Source organism: Chanodichthys erythropterus, chromosome 21, assembly GCF_024489055.1.
Source record: "Chanodichthys erythropterus isolate Z2021 chromosome 21, ASM2448905v1, whole genome shotgun sequence".
Taxonomy (NCBI): Eukaryota; Metazoa; Chordata; class Actinopteri; order Cypriniformes; family Xenocyprididae; genus Chanodichthys; species Chanodichthys erythropterus.
This window is the reverse complement of record NC_090241.1, coordinates 7,627,068-7,643,695: the sequence shown is the minus strand read 5'-3', so window position 1 is coordinate 7,643,695 and position 16,628 is coordinate 7,627,068. Positions and strand designations below refer to the sequence as shown.

The following is a 16,628-nucleotide window of genomic DNA, read 5'->3' as shown; positions in this document are numbered from 1 at the left end:
GCACAATCTATTTCTACTGTATGGAAAAGAGAAGCTTGGACAGTCTGCGGAATGCTTTTGTATTCCGTGGAGGAAAAGATAAGGTGAGTAAATAATTTTTCATTTTTAGAGTAAACTACACTACCGAACTTAATGCTTTCAGCAAGGATGCATTAAATCAATCAAAGTGACTGTAATGACATTCATAATGATACAAAAAATTTCTATTTCAAGTAAATGCTGTTCTTTTTAACTTTTGATTCATCAAAGAATCCTTAAAAAAATATCATGGTTTCCACAAAAATATTAAGCAGCACAACTGTTTTTTAACATTGATAATAATCAGAAATGTTTCTTGAGGAGCAAATCATGATATTAGAATGATTTCTGAAGGATCACGTGACACTGAAGACTGTGAGTAATGATGCTGAAAATTCAGATTTGATTGAAATTACATTTAAAAAAAAAATTACAATAGAAAACGGTTATTTAAAATATGCCCATATTATGCTTTTTCGAATATTACCATTCATGCAGTGTGTAATATAGCTGTTTGTGAATGTAAAAGGTCTGCAAAGTTTGAAAGATCGAAGTGCACAATGATTGGGGTTATTGTCTCCTAAAAGAAAGGATCAATTCTGAACTGTAGACAGGAGTAGTCGGGAATTCCAGTCACACTTCCTGATACATACCCACTTAATAATGCAACAAATTGCATAAACACTGTAACAATGTAGTTATAACTGAGGCCTGGAAGAGTTCGGTTTGTGTTTCGACATGTCGAAAAGATGCTGTTTTCAGTGCTGTGTGGGAATCCACTTTGCATGCACTTCAAAAGGAAGATGACTCGCACTGGAATTGATACGGAAAAAAAACGATGCAATCGTTCGTATCAATGTATCAAGCACTGAGGAAGCCTCTACAGCTGAAATTGGCAATGGTTTCCAACACGAGCTGTAAGCTGTAGACCAATCTGGTCACTGGGCCATGTGACCAATCAGAGCAGAGTAGGCTCACAGAAAGGAGGGGTTTAGAGAGACTGGATCTTTGAACTTACCGTTGTTGGACTCTTTGAGAAAAGAGGTGATGTGGCAATGTATATTTGTGTTTTTTGACCTTGGATGCATGTAAATCTATTGTAGGAGACTCCAAAACAAAATTAGGAAAATAGCATAATAGGGGCACTTTAATAATAGTTTTCAATATTAATGTTTTTACTGTATTTTCGATCAAATTCAGCCATGGGGAGCATAAGAGACTTTTTTCGAAAACATAAAAAAATCTTACTGACCACAATCTTTTGAATAGTATTCTTCGAAACACATAGAATTTTATAAGTCATTGCTAAAAATATACAGTAAATACACAGACGCTACATAAAGATGCCATGCTGTGAGTGGGTGTGGACTGTGAGCAGGTGGGTGGAGTTAGGCAGGTTAAGGGAGGGTTTACAGGCTGAGTGACGGATGAGTCACCTGGTTTCTTGAGAGGTTAGTTTGTGCGATTTGATGTGCTGTGATTATTCCCTGAGCCCAGCCGGGAGCAGCCTTCTCCACCAGAGTCAGAGGCTAGACATGCAGCAAAGAGAGAGGTGGACAAAAGCTTGTGCAAACACACAGATATACTCAAGCATACAAACTGACTGCAACACATGAATTACTCATAGTTACAGCATTAAAGGGTCAGTTTACCCAAAAATTCTGTCATTAAGTAGTCATCCTAATGTCGTTCCATACCCGCAAGACCTTCATTCAGCTTCGGAACACAAATTGAGATATTTCTGATGAAATCCAAGAGCTCTCTGACCCCTCCATAGACAGCAATTAAATTACCACTTTCAAGGCCCAGAGAAGTAGTAAAGACGTGGTTAAAATAGTCCATGTGACTACAGTGGTTCAACCTTAATGTTATGAAGTGACGAGAATACTTTTTGTGTGCAAAAACCAAACAAAAATAATGACTTTATTCAATAATTTCACAAAAAGTATTCTTGTCACTTCATAACATTAAGGTTGAACCACTGTAATCACGTGGACTATTTTAACAATGTCTTTACTACCTTTCTGGACCTTGAAAGGTGCAATGACGTTGCTGTCTATGTGTGGCTCAGAAACCCTCGGAATTCATCAAAAATATCTTAATTTGTGTTCCGAAGATGAACAAAGGTCTTACGGGTATGGAACGACATGAGGGTGAGTAATTAATGACAGAAATTTCATTTTTGGGTGAACTAACCCTTTAAGTAGGTTAGTTAACAAGGCTTGTGGACAAAAAGCCAGAAAGTACAGTATTAGCATACATTAACAATCTGAAACGAGCATCTGATACCTTGGCAATTTTGGCCTCATCCTTTTTCTTGCCTTTTTGTATAGAAGCAAAATGATGTCTGGCACTGTCAAAGTCTACCAGCTTCCTGTCACGCTTTGCAATGCGAGCCTGCAGAGGGAGCCAGAGAGTCACAACAAATACCATTTAACACAGCAGTAACTACTATAAATGAGAGGAGCATGCTAGTGCAAAATTTTCTCTCACAATTCTAGGGAATGTTGACTGGTTGCCAGGGCGTTGCTATAAGGTTGCTAAAGTGTTGTGAGAGAGTGTTGCTAGGGTGCTTTCTATGTGGTGTGCCTGCAAGTCTTGATTATATTCTGATGTCTAGATACGGACGGGTTCCTACTTCAGTGTAAGTCTATGAGATATTAGCCAGGCAAAAACCATAAGCCAGATCACTTAGAAAAGCAATAGTGCTTCTTAAAGGGAAAGTTCACCCAAAAATGAAAATTATCCCATGATTTACTCACCCTCAAGCCATCCTAGGTGTATATGACTATCTTCTTCCAGACGATCACAGATATATTTAAAAATATTCTTAGTCCGCCTAGGTTTATCAAAAATAGGTTAAATCAAAAATAGATAAAATAAAAAAAAAGTAATCCATAATAAAGTAATCCAGAGGATAGAGCAAAACAAATCACCAGTCACGGATTATAAGTCTAAAACTATAATTTTTAAAGAGAAATATCAGAGGATTTCGATATAAGAGAAGAGGAGCTTAAATTTGTTGCACAGCCCTATTTGTTTGAACCGCGAGAGGCGTCTAAACTTACGCATACAGTCGTCCATCGGAAGCTAGTTTTTTGAATTTAGAAAGTTTTAAATATGGATATTTTTCTAACAAAAACGCATCGCTTCGCTTCAGAAGGCCTTTATTAACCCAATGGAGTCGTATGGATTACTTTTTTTATGGATGGATGCATTATTTTTCACTTTAAAACGCGGCCCACCATTCACAACCATTATAAACCTTGGAGGACTAAGGATATTTTTAAATATATCTCTGATTGTGTTTGTCTGAAAGAAGATAGTCATATAGACCTTGGATGGCTTGAGAGTGAATAAATCATGGGATAATTTTCGTTTTCGGGTGAACTTTCCCTTTAACAAGCCTCAATGATTCATGTAGCACAAACAAGTTTCACATCAAATTTGAATACATATGGTTTGTGGTTCAAATCCCTAAAGCTAAGTATAAGCAATATTAAAAGTGATGCTAACATGCAACACTTATCAAAGAAAAACAAACCTTTATGTCTGGAAATTGAGCCAAGTATGTATCCATGGAGATGAGTGTACTGTCTACAAGCTTTTGGTGGAAATCTTGCCACAGGAGGTCAGTGTCCTGTAAAACAAATGTGATCAGACATGCGCACCAAGACACATACTCTCACGCTTGCTCTCTCACACAGGGACAAACCACAGATGACAAAAGTCTACATGTGTATGAACAGATCTACTCTAAAATAGACTGCAGTACAGTAGCACTACTTTAGCATCACCAGCACCAGCTCTACACTAGACCTACGGCCTGGTCTGGAGATGTCATCGGTCAAGTTTACCTCTAGATTATTATCCATTTCTTTCTCTATCATCTCCTTTACTCATGGAGACATGGGTGAGTGGAAGGAATGAAATAAAAATTAGAAACAGAAAGGAATTGCAGAATGAGTAGACAGAGTTTGAAACACCAGTGTGGCAAGCATTGATTCTTCACTTGCATATAGTGTAAGGGGCCGTGCACAGAACACGCTTTTCCATTCCACTGCGCTACTTTTCCATTATTTATTGTTATGTAAACTCGTGCTAGATGAACGTGTTTGACTGTTTTGCTTGTGTCTTGCATCTTTTGCAGCATCTCGCACATGATTTGGCTTTCTAAAAAAACGCAGCGCTCAAGTTTAAATCAGTTCAACTTTTGATAAACATGCCTCGTTTTTCCCCATTTCACTGCCCGCTTCTCACGTTTTTCAAAGCAAAAATACATTCTGTGAACCGGCCCTTAAGATGTGGCTCCAAAGTGACTATTAACTATGTTTCAATTATGTTTAATTTAATTAATATACACACAAATGAGATAATTGTTAAGAGTATGTGGCCAGCATAGGTCAAGGAATTTGATCTTGGTAGAACTGAAATATAACCTACTGTTCAAAAGCTACTAATAAGGATTGCATGATCTTTGTGTAATATCAGTCTTTAAATGCAAGCTATTTAAAGTGTATCTAAAGTATACTTGCAATAGTTCCACTTTAGCACAATCAAATACTGTATACTTAAGTATATCTTTAGTTGGACCTCAGCACTACTTCCGCACAATTAAGGTGCATTAAGTAAAAAAATTAGTAGTTCCAGTTTAGCAGACTTTAAGTCTACCAGTTTAGTAAAACCAAAAGTACAATTGCAGGGTATTTTAAGCACATAAATATGTAAATGTATTTGTATTATACTAAGCAAAAAATAAATGTATTTTAGTAGTTGTTCACTATGGATGTTTGATCAATTCCTTGATGAATAAAAGTATTAATTTCTTTACAAAAATCCCAAACTTTTGAATGGTAGTGTATATTCAAATCTCTGATTTTTGATGGCAGATTTTGGTATCTCAGCACATCTGATCAAACTATGAGACACTGATGAGGCAATTTAATCTATAGTCTCCTGTAAGCAATAACATTTTTTCTCTGGGTTGATATCTGGCTTGTGACATTTTTCTGAAACTCTACAAGAGACACATTTGATTTCAGGAGGCACATGTGAGAACCAGGAGCCTTTAGGAGAAACAACTGACATATAAAAGAGATGTCCTTTGTGGTTTTTCTCTCCTATGGGATTTTTCACATCGAAAACACTAATGTCACACAATCCAGACAGACTGTTTGGCTCTGCCAGTGACATGCTTACACACCTCTGCGATGGAGTCCACCTCCTCTTTGCCAAACCACTCAGGGTCGTACATTTCTGCCAGACAGTCATGCAGACGCTTTGAACTCTCGTGCATGGCTGTGGAAACAAACATTGGGTCAACTAAGAGACAGACATTGGTACATTCACACAGATGATGGCAAATGCTCATTCATTTAACCCAACACGCATGCAGTCTCTTTCCCTTTATGCCTTTCAGAGAAGTGAGAGCTTTTGTGGTCACATGGCAGGAAGTTGAGGGGAAGGTGTTCTGCATTAGGACAGTGCAGTTATAGTCTGCTGTACAAGGCTGTCTGCTTACTTCACATTTATTTAATGTACTACCACTCTCCGTTGCTTAAAGCAGAAGTTTGACAACAACATGTCTTAAGGAGCTATATTTAAAATTGAGATTTAAAGGGATAGTTCACCTAAAAATTTTAATTCTGTGATCATTTACTCACCCTTATGTTGTTCCAAACCTGTGTGCATTTCTCTCTTCTTTTGACACAAAAAATATTTTGAATAAGGTTGGGGTCTATTAAATTTCTTTGTTTGGAAATTTTTCAAAATATCTTCTTTTCCGTTCCACAAAAGAAAATAAAAAAATAATATGCATATTTGGAACCACATGAGGGTGAGTAAATAATTAAGGAAATTGTTACAAGGAAAAACAAACTAAAAAAAAAAAAATCATAAAGATTTAAACAACGTGAGGTTGAGTAAATGCTAACAGAATTTAATTTTTATGTGAACTATCCCTTTAAGAAGAAACCAATATGGCCAGACCTGAAAATACTTTCCACATGTTTATAACCCAGAAAGAATTTGTGACAACCTTATCTCTGTTACACATGGAGGCAGGTACAGCTATAGATGAAGGGCTGTGTTTGTTCAGTCACAATGATCTGTTCTGCGTTAAAGGGTTAGTACTTTGTTAACACAAATTAAGATATTTTTGTTGAAATCTGATGCCTGCATAGCCAGCAAGATCATTTCCTTTTTCACCCTCATGTCGTTTCACACCCGTAAGACTTTCGTTCATCTTCAGAACACAAATTAAGATATTTTTGATAAAATTTGATGGCTCAGTGAGGCCTACATTGCCAGCAAGATAATTTTCTTTTTCAATACCAAGAAAGGTACTAAAAACATATTTAAAACTATTCATGTGAGTACAGTGGTCCAACCTTAATATTATTAAGCGACGAGAATACTTTTTGTAAACGAGGCTTCACTGTAAACCCAGATTTTGATTCAACTCAAAGAGATTGAGTACATATTACTTAAATGTGTCTAATTTATTGACATTACTTGTTAATTCTGATTAAGCTAAACTTTTTCTTGTCCTTTCTTATTGTAATTGAGTTAAGTCCAATCAGTAGTGTCTACTCAAACAAATTGAGTTTGTATTACTTAAACATGTGTCATTTCTTTACATTAATTATGAATTCTGAGTAAACTGTACTTTTTAATGGCCTATCTTATTGTAATTATGTGTTTGAGCTAAAACAACTTAATATCATCAAGTTTTGCCTGTCCAACGGTAAGTTTAGAGGGTCAAAAACAAAATACGAAATCACGAATTTTTTTCCAGATGGAGTCACTGGTAAGTTCGTGATTACTTTTAGCCCAGATTTTATATTTACTTAAAAATATAATTACAATATACTTAAAATATTTAAGTTTGGTTGCATTACTTATAAAATATAAATATATTCTACTAATTTGTGGGTGTATTTGAATGTGTTAATAAATGTAAGTTAAATGCACTTAAATTATTAAGTTTCTCCTGACCACGCCTCCTACACACTGGTTTGCGGCAGGTAATGATGCCATTTTGTCGTGGTGTGTGTGAATTCAAGGAGCTGTTGATGAGCAGTTGGAACATTTGTTTTGGCTGTTCTACAGACATTTTTTCCAAACATTTACCTTTTTTTATAATTTTTAACCAAAGGAGAAAATCACAATTTTTAAGTTGCCATTATCGAGGTCAAGGTTTGTTTTAGTTGAGCTCTTGACCCTTGACTTTTTAACATTAAATTTTGTTTGGACAGTTTTAACTGCAATAAAACCAACTAGACAAACAAAGTCAAAAAATGATTAGGTGGTGTTGGTTATGTTTTCACATAATCATAATTTGTCCTGAATCACTTAACTCATCTAGAGTCCAATCTCTGAGTTAGATTGACATTGATTACAGCAGCACTGTGATTCTACAGCACAAGATCAGCTTTTACAATACAATTTTTTTTTTTTTTTTTAAAGTTGTCCTTATCACAAAAAAAAATATATATATATTTTAGGCACACACAGACATCAAGAATCAGCATATGAATCTCAACAATGGTGACAAGCAACATATTCTGATAAACAGATCAACTCTGAACATTAGAAAACAAGCTACTAAAAAGTCAGAAAAACAGCAAAATTTAAATAGTTAGAATAAAGAAAATTACTGAGACAATTCAGCTGATAATTTATTCATGCAGCAATGCATGATGGGAGCCATGGATGAATTTTGATTGGTGGCAAGTTAACTTGCTTAGTACAGTACATTGAACTTAAATATACTAGGTGTAATAACTACAAAGTAATTAATACTACAAAACATTTTAAATTAAACGAACTCGAATTATTAAGTTCACATTACTTAATTTTTTAGGGCAACCAGTTTCCTCAAATTTTTTTAAGTAAATTCAACTTAAATGTTCTATTCCATTCCATTATGGGCTTAAGTACATTGAACGTAGTCCACTTCACTTATTCAACTAATGCTTCATTACTTAAAAATTTTAAGGCAACGAGTTACCTCGGTTTTTTTAAGTAGATTCTACTTATCCGGGTTTACAGTGTTCGTTACTTCATAAGTGTTTCGAAATTTCACGTTCACGTGAGTTTGGCAGTTTGACACACGCTCTGAACCACTGATTCAAAACAAAAGATTCATAAAGCTTTGAAGTTTCATGAAGCAGTGTTTGGAAATAACCCATCACTAGATTTTGTTGAATAAAGTTTTATTTGTTTTTTGTTTTTTTGGCGCACAAAAAGTATTCTCGTCACTTTATAATATTAAGGTTGAACCACTGTACTCACATGAATAGTTTTAAATATGTTTTTAGTGCCTTTCTGGGTAATGAAAAAGGAAATGATCTTGCTGGCAATGTAGGCCTCACTGAGCCATCAGATTTTATCAAAAATATCTTAATTTGTGTTCTGAAGATGAACGAAAGTCTTACGGGTGTGAAACGACATGAGGGTGAGTAATTAATGACAGAATTTTCATTTTTGGGTTAACTAACCCTTTAAGAGAATCTCATGTATTTTATCTCATGTTTTGAATCTCATGTAAATTTAAAGAAGGCTGCAGCATGTAAATACAAAGGAGCATCATTGAGTGATTGCACATTTAGTTCTACTTTTGCCATATGACAATATGAACAGATGTTTCTTTATGTTTTGATTGCGTTTGGATTGTTGAATTGTGTTGTCTAACAATGTATGACTTTCTTTCTTCTGTGGAACATAAAAGAAGATATTTTGATTAATGGTCAACCAAAACTTTTTGGTTTCCAACATTCTTCAAAAATATCTTATTTTATGTTCCACAGAAGAAAGAAAGTAAAACCTGTTTGGAACATGTTTTTTTGTTTAGGTGAACTATCCCTTTAAAAAATGTTTTGTTAACTTTCATTAAAATATTTACAAAGACATACAATGAGAGTCTTACTTTTGACTGCCACCAAATACGCTTTCAAGTCTTTCTGCAATTTGGTGCCATCGGCCTGTGGACAGAGATCAGAGATAGAAAAAACCATCACTAGATATTTAAGAACTATGAAAAGGGTCAAAGGTCAAATGTCAGTGGAAGCAGTATATTAAGCAGGGGGGGTCAGAGAGGGTGAAGGGTTAAGGCTCTTACCAGCTGCTTGTTAAAGTTGGCCACTCCCTCCTCAAAGGCTGTGTCTTTCGTTTCATCCGCCTTACCCAATTTCTGCATCACCTATCAGAGAACACAAAACAACTGACATCATTCACACCGTAACATACAAACACATACCAGTATACAACTTATGTAATTAAATGTGTGCAGGCCAGCCTGTGGGTTTGTGGGGCCCAAGGCGAGAATATGAAAATATAAAACCCCCCAAAAAACAAAAACAACCTACATGCAGTCAATGTGACATTTCCTTTGTTATTTATTCACGCTCATATGGTTCCAAATATGTATGTTATTCTTCCTTATGTGGAACACAAAAGAAGATATTTTTGAAAATGTGAAAATATCCTAATCTAAAACATTCATAAAACAACTGCAAACAGTCATTCTGTCCTAAACAGGCAACAAGACAAAGCAACAAGCAATGAAAGATATCGGTTCCAAATTTGTTTATTTTTTATTATTATTAATAGCTTATTGTCTTTACAATTATTTTAATACCTGTCCGACATTTTGCACGAAACAGACTTTTCATTAATTTATCTGTTTCACCATTTTTTTAATGCATGTTTAATTTTACATGCAGTCTTTGGAGTGGTGCATATATGCGTCTTAAAAAGGTAGCAAGAAATAGGGTCTCAGATCCCTGCCACCACAAATTCTGCACAAACGGTGCTTTCAGTATCGGTTCCATGTTCCTCTTCCCCATCAAGAATGCTGACATACAGTAACTATTCATGAAAAAAGAAACTTAATCAAGGCGGCTTACAACAGTGTGTGCCCATGAGTGTGTCGTTTACTAAACTTTCCTGCCATGCACACACACACACACACACACCCACCCATCATTTTTATTCCATAGGATGTTTCCATTATACAAGACATAACTATTTCCTAGCAGATGTAATTATGCACATTTCCTTTAGTTGCCCTACTTCCTGTCAAGCATGTATGAGGTAGAGCTTGTATCCGGTTCTGTTTATTCAGAGGTCATTTCCTTTTCCTTCTGGTCCCCCATATAATCTCCTAGCAGCATATTAAACATGCCATGCCATTTGTGACCCATAGAGATTGGTCTCCGTCGGCCTGACATGGGAAACAGAATAACATATCCTGTGAAGTCGTTTCATAATGTCAAAAGGGATTCGAGATGAAAGGATGAAATTTACAGAATGGTCCACCCCTGAATGGTCTCACATTTTTCCAATAAAGTTGAAGGGGTCCTATTATGCTTTTTTATATTTTCAACTTTCTTTAGTGTGTAATGTTGCTGTTTGATCATGAAAAAGGGCTGCAAAGTTACTCCAAAGTTATTCTCTATATAAAAACTTTGAACTCCCTGAAACGGCTCGATTGTAGCCTCGAGTTTTCTTCCAGGAACGTACAGTACATGTCACAATATTCCTCATTTAAATAATTCCCGCTCAAATCATACACTAAAAAAAGGGCAGGGTCTGGTTGATTTAGTTTATAGTGTGTTGAAACTTGCGATTATGGTAAGAGGTGTGACATTTCCAAAACACGCTCAATGCAGCCGACCAATCAGAGCGAATTGTGCTTTTCGGGAAGGAGGGGCTTCATAGAGACAGGAACTAAACAGAGCGTTACTGACAGACTGGGAAGAGAGGTGCTGCAACAATGTAAAATATGTGGAAAATAATGTGATTTTTGAACATTCAAGCATGAAATCCTATTGTAGTAAACCCCCAAAACAAAATCAAGGCTTTGAAAAGGGGCATAATGGGTAATCAAATTAAAAAATAAAAATAAAAGAAACCTTTAGTATTTTTCTTTACCTTTATAATACTGCCCTACAATCACCTAAAAACACAGGTGGTAAAGAGAAAAGTCTCATGATGAATCGACCTTCAGCACAAGTATCTTCACCACATGCTATGGTAAATACTAATACATAGAAATGTCATGATACATACAAATACAAAACACCATCATTGTAACACGCATGACACTAAAATAATCCAATACACATTCATTTAACAACATAGGAAGGAAGTAATATAATACCCTAATTTTTCTGATAAGAAAAAACTAAGAATAAGCAGAGTAAGGGAACTTGGCTAAACATAACGGGAAACTTACAACAAATTTGTAATAAATACATTTCAGCTACAACTGAAGGAAAAGGAAAATACAGTAAGATTCAGAGAAATCATGCTCCAGAAGAGCAAAGGAATTCAATAAATCTCAGGGGGGAATCACAGTAACCTCTAATCTATATTAATAAAGGCCGTGTCAGCTGTGCTCTTCTTGAAGAATGTATAAACGTGTATTACTGTGCAGGGAGTGTTTGAAAGCTGATCCTGAATGCATTGCAGCAGGACCCCTCCCTCGAGCCCCCGACATCTTAAAATACAGTGGCCTGGATCTGTGTCATGATGACCTGTGCTGCCTGTGCAGTAGATGGGATCAGGGATGAAGGCATTCTCTCTGACTCAGAGGTCTTCCAGGAACACTGGATATGACTGTACACCCAGACTGAGCTAGTGGTTCTGCACAATGGCTGATAACGGATATGATCAAATTACACAAGAATTTCTAAGAAAAAAGAACATTTTATACTGTCTAATTACTCACAATTTACTTTCAATTATCTGAAAATAGAATGATATGCACTGATCAGCCAAGCAGACACTGTTATCGTTCAATTTCAAAAAGGATTGTCCAATTAATCAGGATGGCTAGTCTATCAGTTATTTGATCTGTTTGTTTTTAAGGCTAATGTGAACACACTACCGCTCAAACGTTTGGGATCGGTAAGATTTTTAATGTTTTTAAAAGAAGTTTTGTCTGCTCACCAAGGCTTAATTTATTTAATAAAAAATACAGTAAAAACAGTAATATTGTGAAAAAGTATTACAATTTAAAATAACTGTTTTCTATTTGAATATATTTTACAAAGTAATTTATTCTCATGTTGGCAAAGCTGAATTTTCAGCATCATTACTCCAGTCTTCAGTGTCACATGATCCTTCAGAAATCATTCTAATATGATGATTAGTTCCTCAAGAAATATTTGGCACATGCTAGTCAATGAGCTGAATCAACTCCACAACAACTACATAAATTTATCCACTAACCATTCAGAAATGTCCAGTTTCATTCTAAAAGTTGTAACTTCTTCCCGAGTCTCTCCATCAGTGTCCGACAACAATGCATTTTGGCTGCGTGAGATTCTCCAGCTTTGTTGTTGTTGAGCAACTGAAGTGAGAGCTGTTAAATCTCCGCCCTCTTCTGGAAAGGGGGCCGGGAGCTGCAGCTCATTTGCATTGAAAGGGACATACACAAAAATGGCATGTTTTTGCTCACAACAAAACAGGGGAAAATTTTACAAGCTAGAATAAATGATCTGTCGTTTTTTTTAGCTGAAACTTCACAGACACATTCTGGGGACACCAGAAACTTATATTACATTGTGTAAAAGGGGCACAATAGGTCCCCTTTAAAGTAATAGCAGTGAGTTTGGGCTGAGCTGCTTTCTAAATCAGCATGTTTAATTTATACCACTCTGATCAGACCAGCAGCGACCATTTGTCCAGCAGCTGAGAGATTCCTCAGTGTGTGAGAGAAACATTCAAGCAAGTGCAGTGCTTCCCACACATAGACTTTACTTGGGTGGGCCACCCACCTATAATAACGGCTGCCCAAGTATATTTGGAGACACATTTTTGCTTTTATTATTTTTATCCTCTTATACTTTTATATCCGTGCAAGATAATGAAACCATCCACGATCGATAAACTAGTCATTTCATACCTGCTCGTTACGTGTGCATCAGAACTGTTTACTCCCGCTGGCATTCCCACGGGCGCTGCATTTTGCGAAGTCGCTAGGCGGCGCTGTTGTGCGTTCTACAAGCGCTTCAGTCTGCTTCAAAGTGATTCTCAATCAATGAAAAGCGCAGATTTATGCCAAGCAATTGCTAATGAACTCAAGTTGATGATTTATTACAAAGTCTACTTTATTGCTTTTAAATAAAACGTTTTAGACGATTGTAAGAATCTGAAGGATCAGCCTGCAACAGTACAGACATTTCAAAATAAGAGTCCCGGTGTATTTCGGGCTTGTTTATAATTAAAAGTCACAAGTTTTTTCTTTTTCTTTTGGGCATTATTGGTATTTTGGTTACACAATAAATTGTATTTATTTTTATTTCTATTTAATTCATAGTAAATTATTGTAGTCTCCCCCACAGGAAGAAAAGACTAAGAACATTATTTGACACATATATTATTAATTTTATACATTTTACTAGTAATGTGTCCCATTCGCTGAGAGAGACACTATATGACAGCAAGGAGAACATAGGAAAAGGTGAACCATTTAAATGCTGTAATTTTGCATAATTTACAATGCATAATAATTAATAATATTAGTATGTAATTAAATGTAATATGCTATGTAATTAAAATTAATTTTAATAAATAAAAATACTGTTAAAAATCACACATTCATTGTTTGTCACATGTAGTAGACCATTTTTGTGCCGTGGTTAATAGGAGGATTTTTCGCCCGGCTACCAACGCAAGTATATTTCAAACCTATGGGAAGCACTGAAGTGAGAGACAAGTTTATACTAATTGCTGAAGTGACCCATTTTAATACACCCACATGATTATTTTCTCTTTCCTTTACAACACTAAAGACCTCTATTGTTGTTATACTGTAAAACTACTACTATAGTTTTACATTTTTACTGTGGATAACTAAAATCCTACCCCTAATAGAAGACCTTTTAGATATTTAGGATTAAAAAAAAAGGGTGTCCCCATAGTTGTTGTCAGATTGAGCTACATTTTGGGACAAAACTGTCCTAAGTAAACACACACCCACACTTCTGCTGTGTCATAGGAGTGGCAAGTGGACAGGCTTAATTAGTCTTTCTGTGGAGCATTAACTAACAGGTTAAAGGAGATTACAATGAGAGAGATTTACCAGTAACCTGTGTGTATGTGTGTGTGAGAATTTATGACTGCATTCTCCCAAGTATAGGCCAAATGTCACTTCATCTGTGTTTTATAAAGGCCCCTGGTCTTTACTTCTGGTCGATGTGTGCTGGTGTTCAGTTACAGCCCCAAAAATACCCCAGACCACAGCCGTTGGCATTCACACACACCACAGTTTGTCGCACAAGGGGTTTCTGGGGATTAGCTCACAGCTACAGCCTGTCTGCTATTCATAGCCCAATCCACACACTGCTCAATAGCTCTATGAGGACGGACAGGTGTGTGGGTGGAGTGCGGAAGAGGGGTGTGCCTCATGCTTGAACCTCTGTGGGGGGTTTTGATTGACATGTCGCCTGTCCAATCAGAGCAGAGGTCAGGGGAAGGCTGAGGACACTTACTTTGGGATTCTAATCTGAGAAAAGGAGGTTGTTGTAACTTTGCACCCATCTCTTGACTTCCAGGGTCATTATGACATATTGATATGGGGAGTCTCCATAGTGAACGGACACTTTTGGAATGTTTCTGCAAGAATGTGTGACTCAAGAACAACTTGCCTTGATGTTCCAAAATAGTGACAAACATCATCTAATGACAGACAGGTGGATGAGGGAGAGGCGAAGAGTGAGAAAATATAGGGGGACTGCAGAGATGTGGGCCATTTGCCACTAGAGGATCATGGTTAACTCTCCTCTACCTGGCTGAGTTTCAGAGGGGAAGAGGAGACTGAGACCTTACCCCAAGTTAATCACACTGATGGACAGCAGATCACTTAGAAAGAGTAAACACCCACATACAAAAACACATGCATATACTTTTAGAGTGAGTCCAGCTTTTCACACTCTAAAGAGGTGACAAGACTTCAGGCAGGCTAAACAACTACTAGTACTCACAAATTATAGTCCAATTGCAAAGTCTATAGACAAGAGAAATCAATCCAAAAACATACTAAAAGGATCCATCACACAAACATTTAAATTCTGTCATCTTAGAATATAGCACACAATCTGTAATGACTTCTTTTATGGTGCTTTTTTGTCTAGTTTGGAGCCAAGATTTACACTACCGTTCAAAAGTTTGGGGTCAAAGATTTTTTTTTTTTTTTAAGAAATATTGTTATTAGTCAACAAATTTGCTCAAAAGAGACAGTAAAGGCATTTATAATGTTACAAAATATTTCTATTATAATTAAATGGCATTCTTTTGAAAATTCTATTGCAAAAATATTCCTGAAAAAAAAAAAAAAAAAAATTATGATTTACAAAAATATTAAGCAGCACAACTGTTTTCAACATTGATAATAATAATAATAAATATTTCCTTAGCATTAATTCAGCATATCAAAATGATTTCTGAAGGATCATGTGACACTAAAGACTGGATGCCAAAAATTCAGCTTTACCATCACAGGAATATATTACATTTTAAAATATATTCAAATTGAAAAGAGTTATTTGAAATTGTAATATTTCACAATATTACTGTTTTTACTGTATTTTTGATCAAATAAACGAAGCCTTGGTCAGACTTCTTTCAACAACATCTATACACAAAGCAGCTGAAGATCAGCACTATGAGTCCAGTATGCAGGAACGAAGAGAAATGACCCAACAGGAAGAGGAACCCAAACACAGACACAGACAATTAACTATTTACACATATGATAACAAAGTAATGAGTCTGCTTGGTTTATAGGGACAGGAAATGTTTAAACTATCTTTCCTTGAAATCTCCAATCCAAGTCATCTAAGCCTCTTATGAAAGAATAAAACTGTGTAACAACACTTAGAATGAAAACAAAAATGACCAGTATTTTTAAAGGCTAAAATGAACCGATTTCCAGTGTTTCTTAATTGGCCCCTGCCAAGTGACCCAACTGACCCTATACTGCCAATGCAGATTAGTAACTCGTTTAACCAGTGTGCATGTTTCAGACTCCGAAAGTACATCTCGGGATTGGCTAAATTTATCAAGTTCCTATAAATCTAGTCTTACATCCTAGAGTCACTCAAATCAAAAGCATGTTACTTTTGCACAGTGCAAGTCTCTGGTGTCCATCTGTGCGTTCAGGGAGGCCAGCGGTCATTTGGAGTGTTTAGCGTGGAAATGACACTTCCTGTGTAGGACCTCCTGCACTCAGCTGGGGGTTGGTTTGTGTTGATACACCCCTGCGATTTAAACTCTGCCACAACGTCACCATTTCCAACCTGCTCCATATCAAGACTTCAGATGCAAAAGTCTCCAAGTGCCATCTGAAATTTTCTTATAAAATGAGCATTTTTATCAAGCTTGAATGTTTATGTTCAGTTATTTCACTTTAATGGCAATAAAAAGGACCTATTAATTGCCATTAAAGTGAAATTACTGAACCTAAACACACGAGCTTGATAAAAATGCTCATTTTATAAGAACATTTCAGATGGCACTTAGAGGCTTTTGCATCTGAATTCCTCATATGTTCTTGAGAGCCAGTGATTCATTTTGTAGTGGACATATGCTGTTCATATCTC

The 16,628-nt window shown here is 36.1% G+C and overlaps 1 protein-coding gene across 8 annotated transcripts in view; it reads right to left on the bottom strand.

Moving 5' to 3' along the window:
* bin1b (bridging integrator 1b) overlaps nt 1-16,628 on the bottom strand; it is a 29,718-nt gene that overhangs the window by 11,835 nt on the left and 1,255 nt on the right. For 5 of the 8 annotated variants that reach the window (XM_067374455.1, XM_067374460.1, XM_067374459.1 and 2 more), the window contains exons 2-7: nt 9,140-9,220; nt 8,948-9,002; nt 5,222-5,316; nt 3,563-3,658; nt 2,308-2,415; nt 1,455-1,547 (exon numbers count right to left, since the gene is read on the bottom strand). In XM_067374455.1, coding sequence (XP_067230556.1) covers nt 1,455-1,547; nt 2,308-2,415; nt 3,563-3,658; nt 5,222-5,316; nt 8,948-9,002; nt 9,140-9,220 — 528 coding nt within the window. Of the gene's footprint in view, nt 1-1,454; nt 1,548-2,307; nt 2,416-3,562; nt 3,659-5,221; nt 5,317-8,947; nt 9,003-9,139; nt 9,221-12,255; nt 15,328-16,628 lie in introns of those variants that run through there. The other 3 variants (XM_067374458.1, XM_067374462.1, XM_067374457.1) reach the window with 2 other exon arrangements.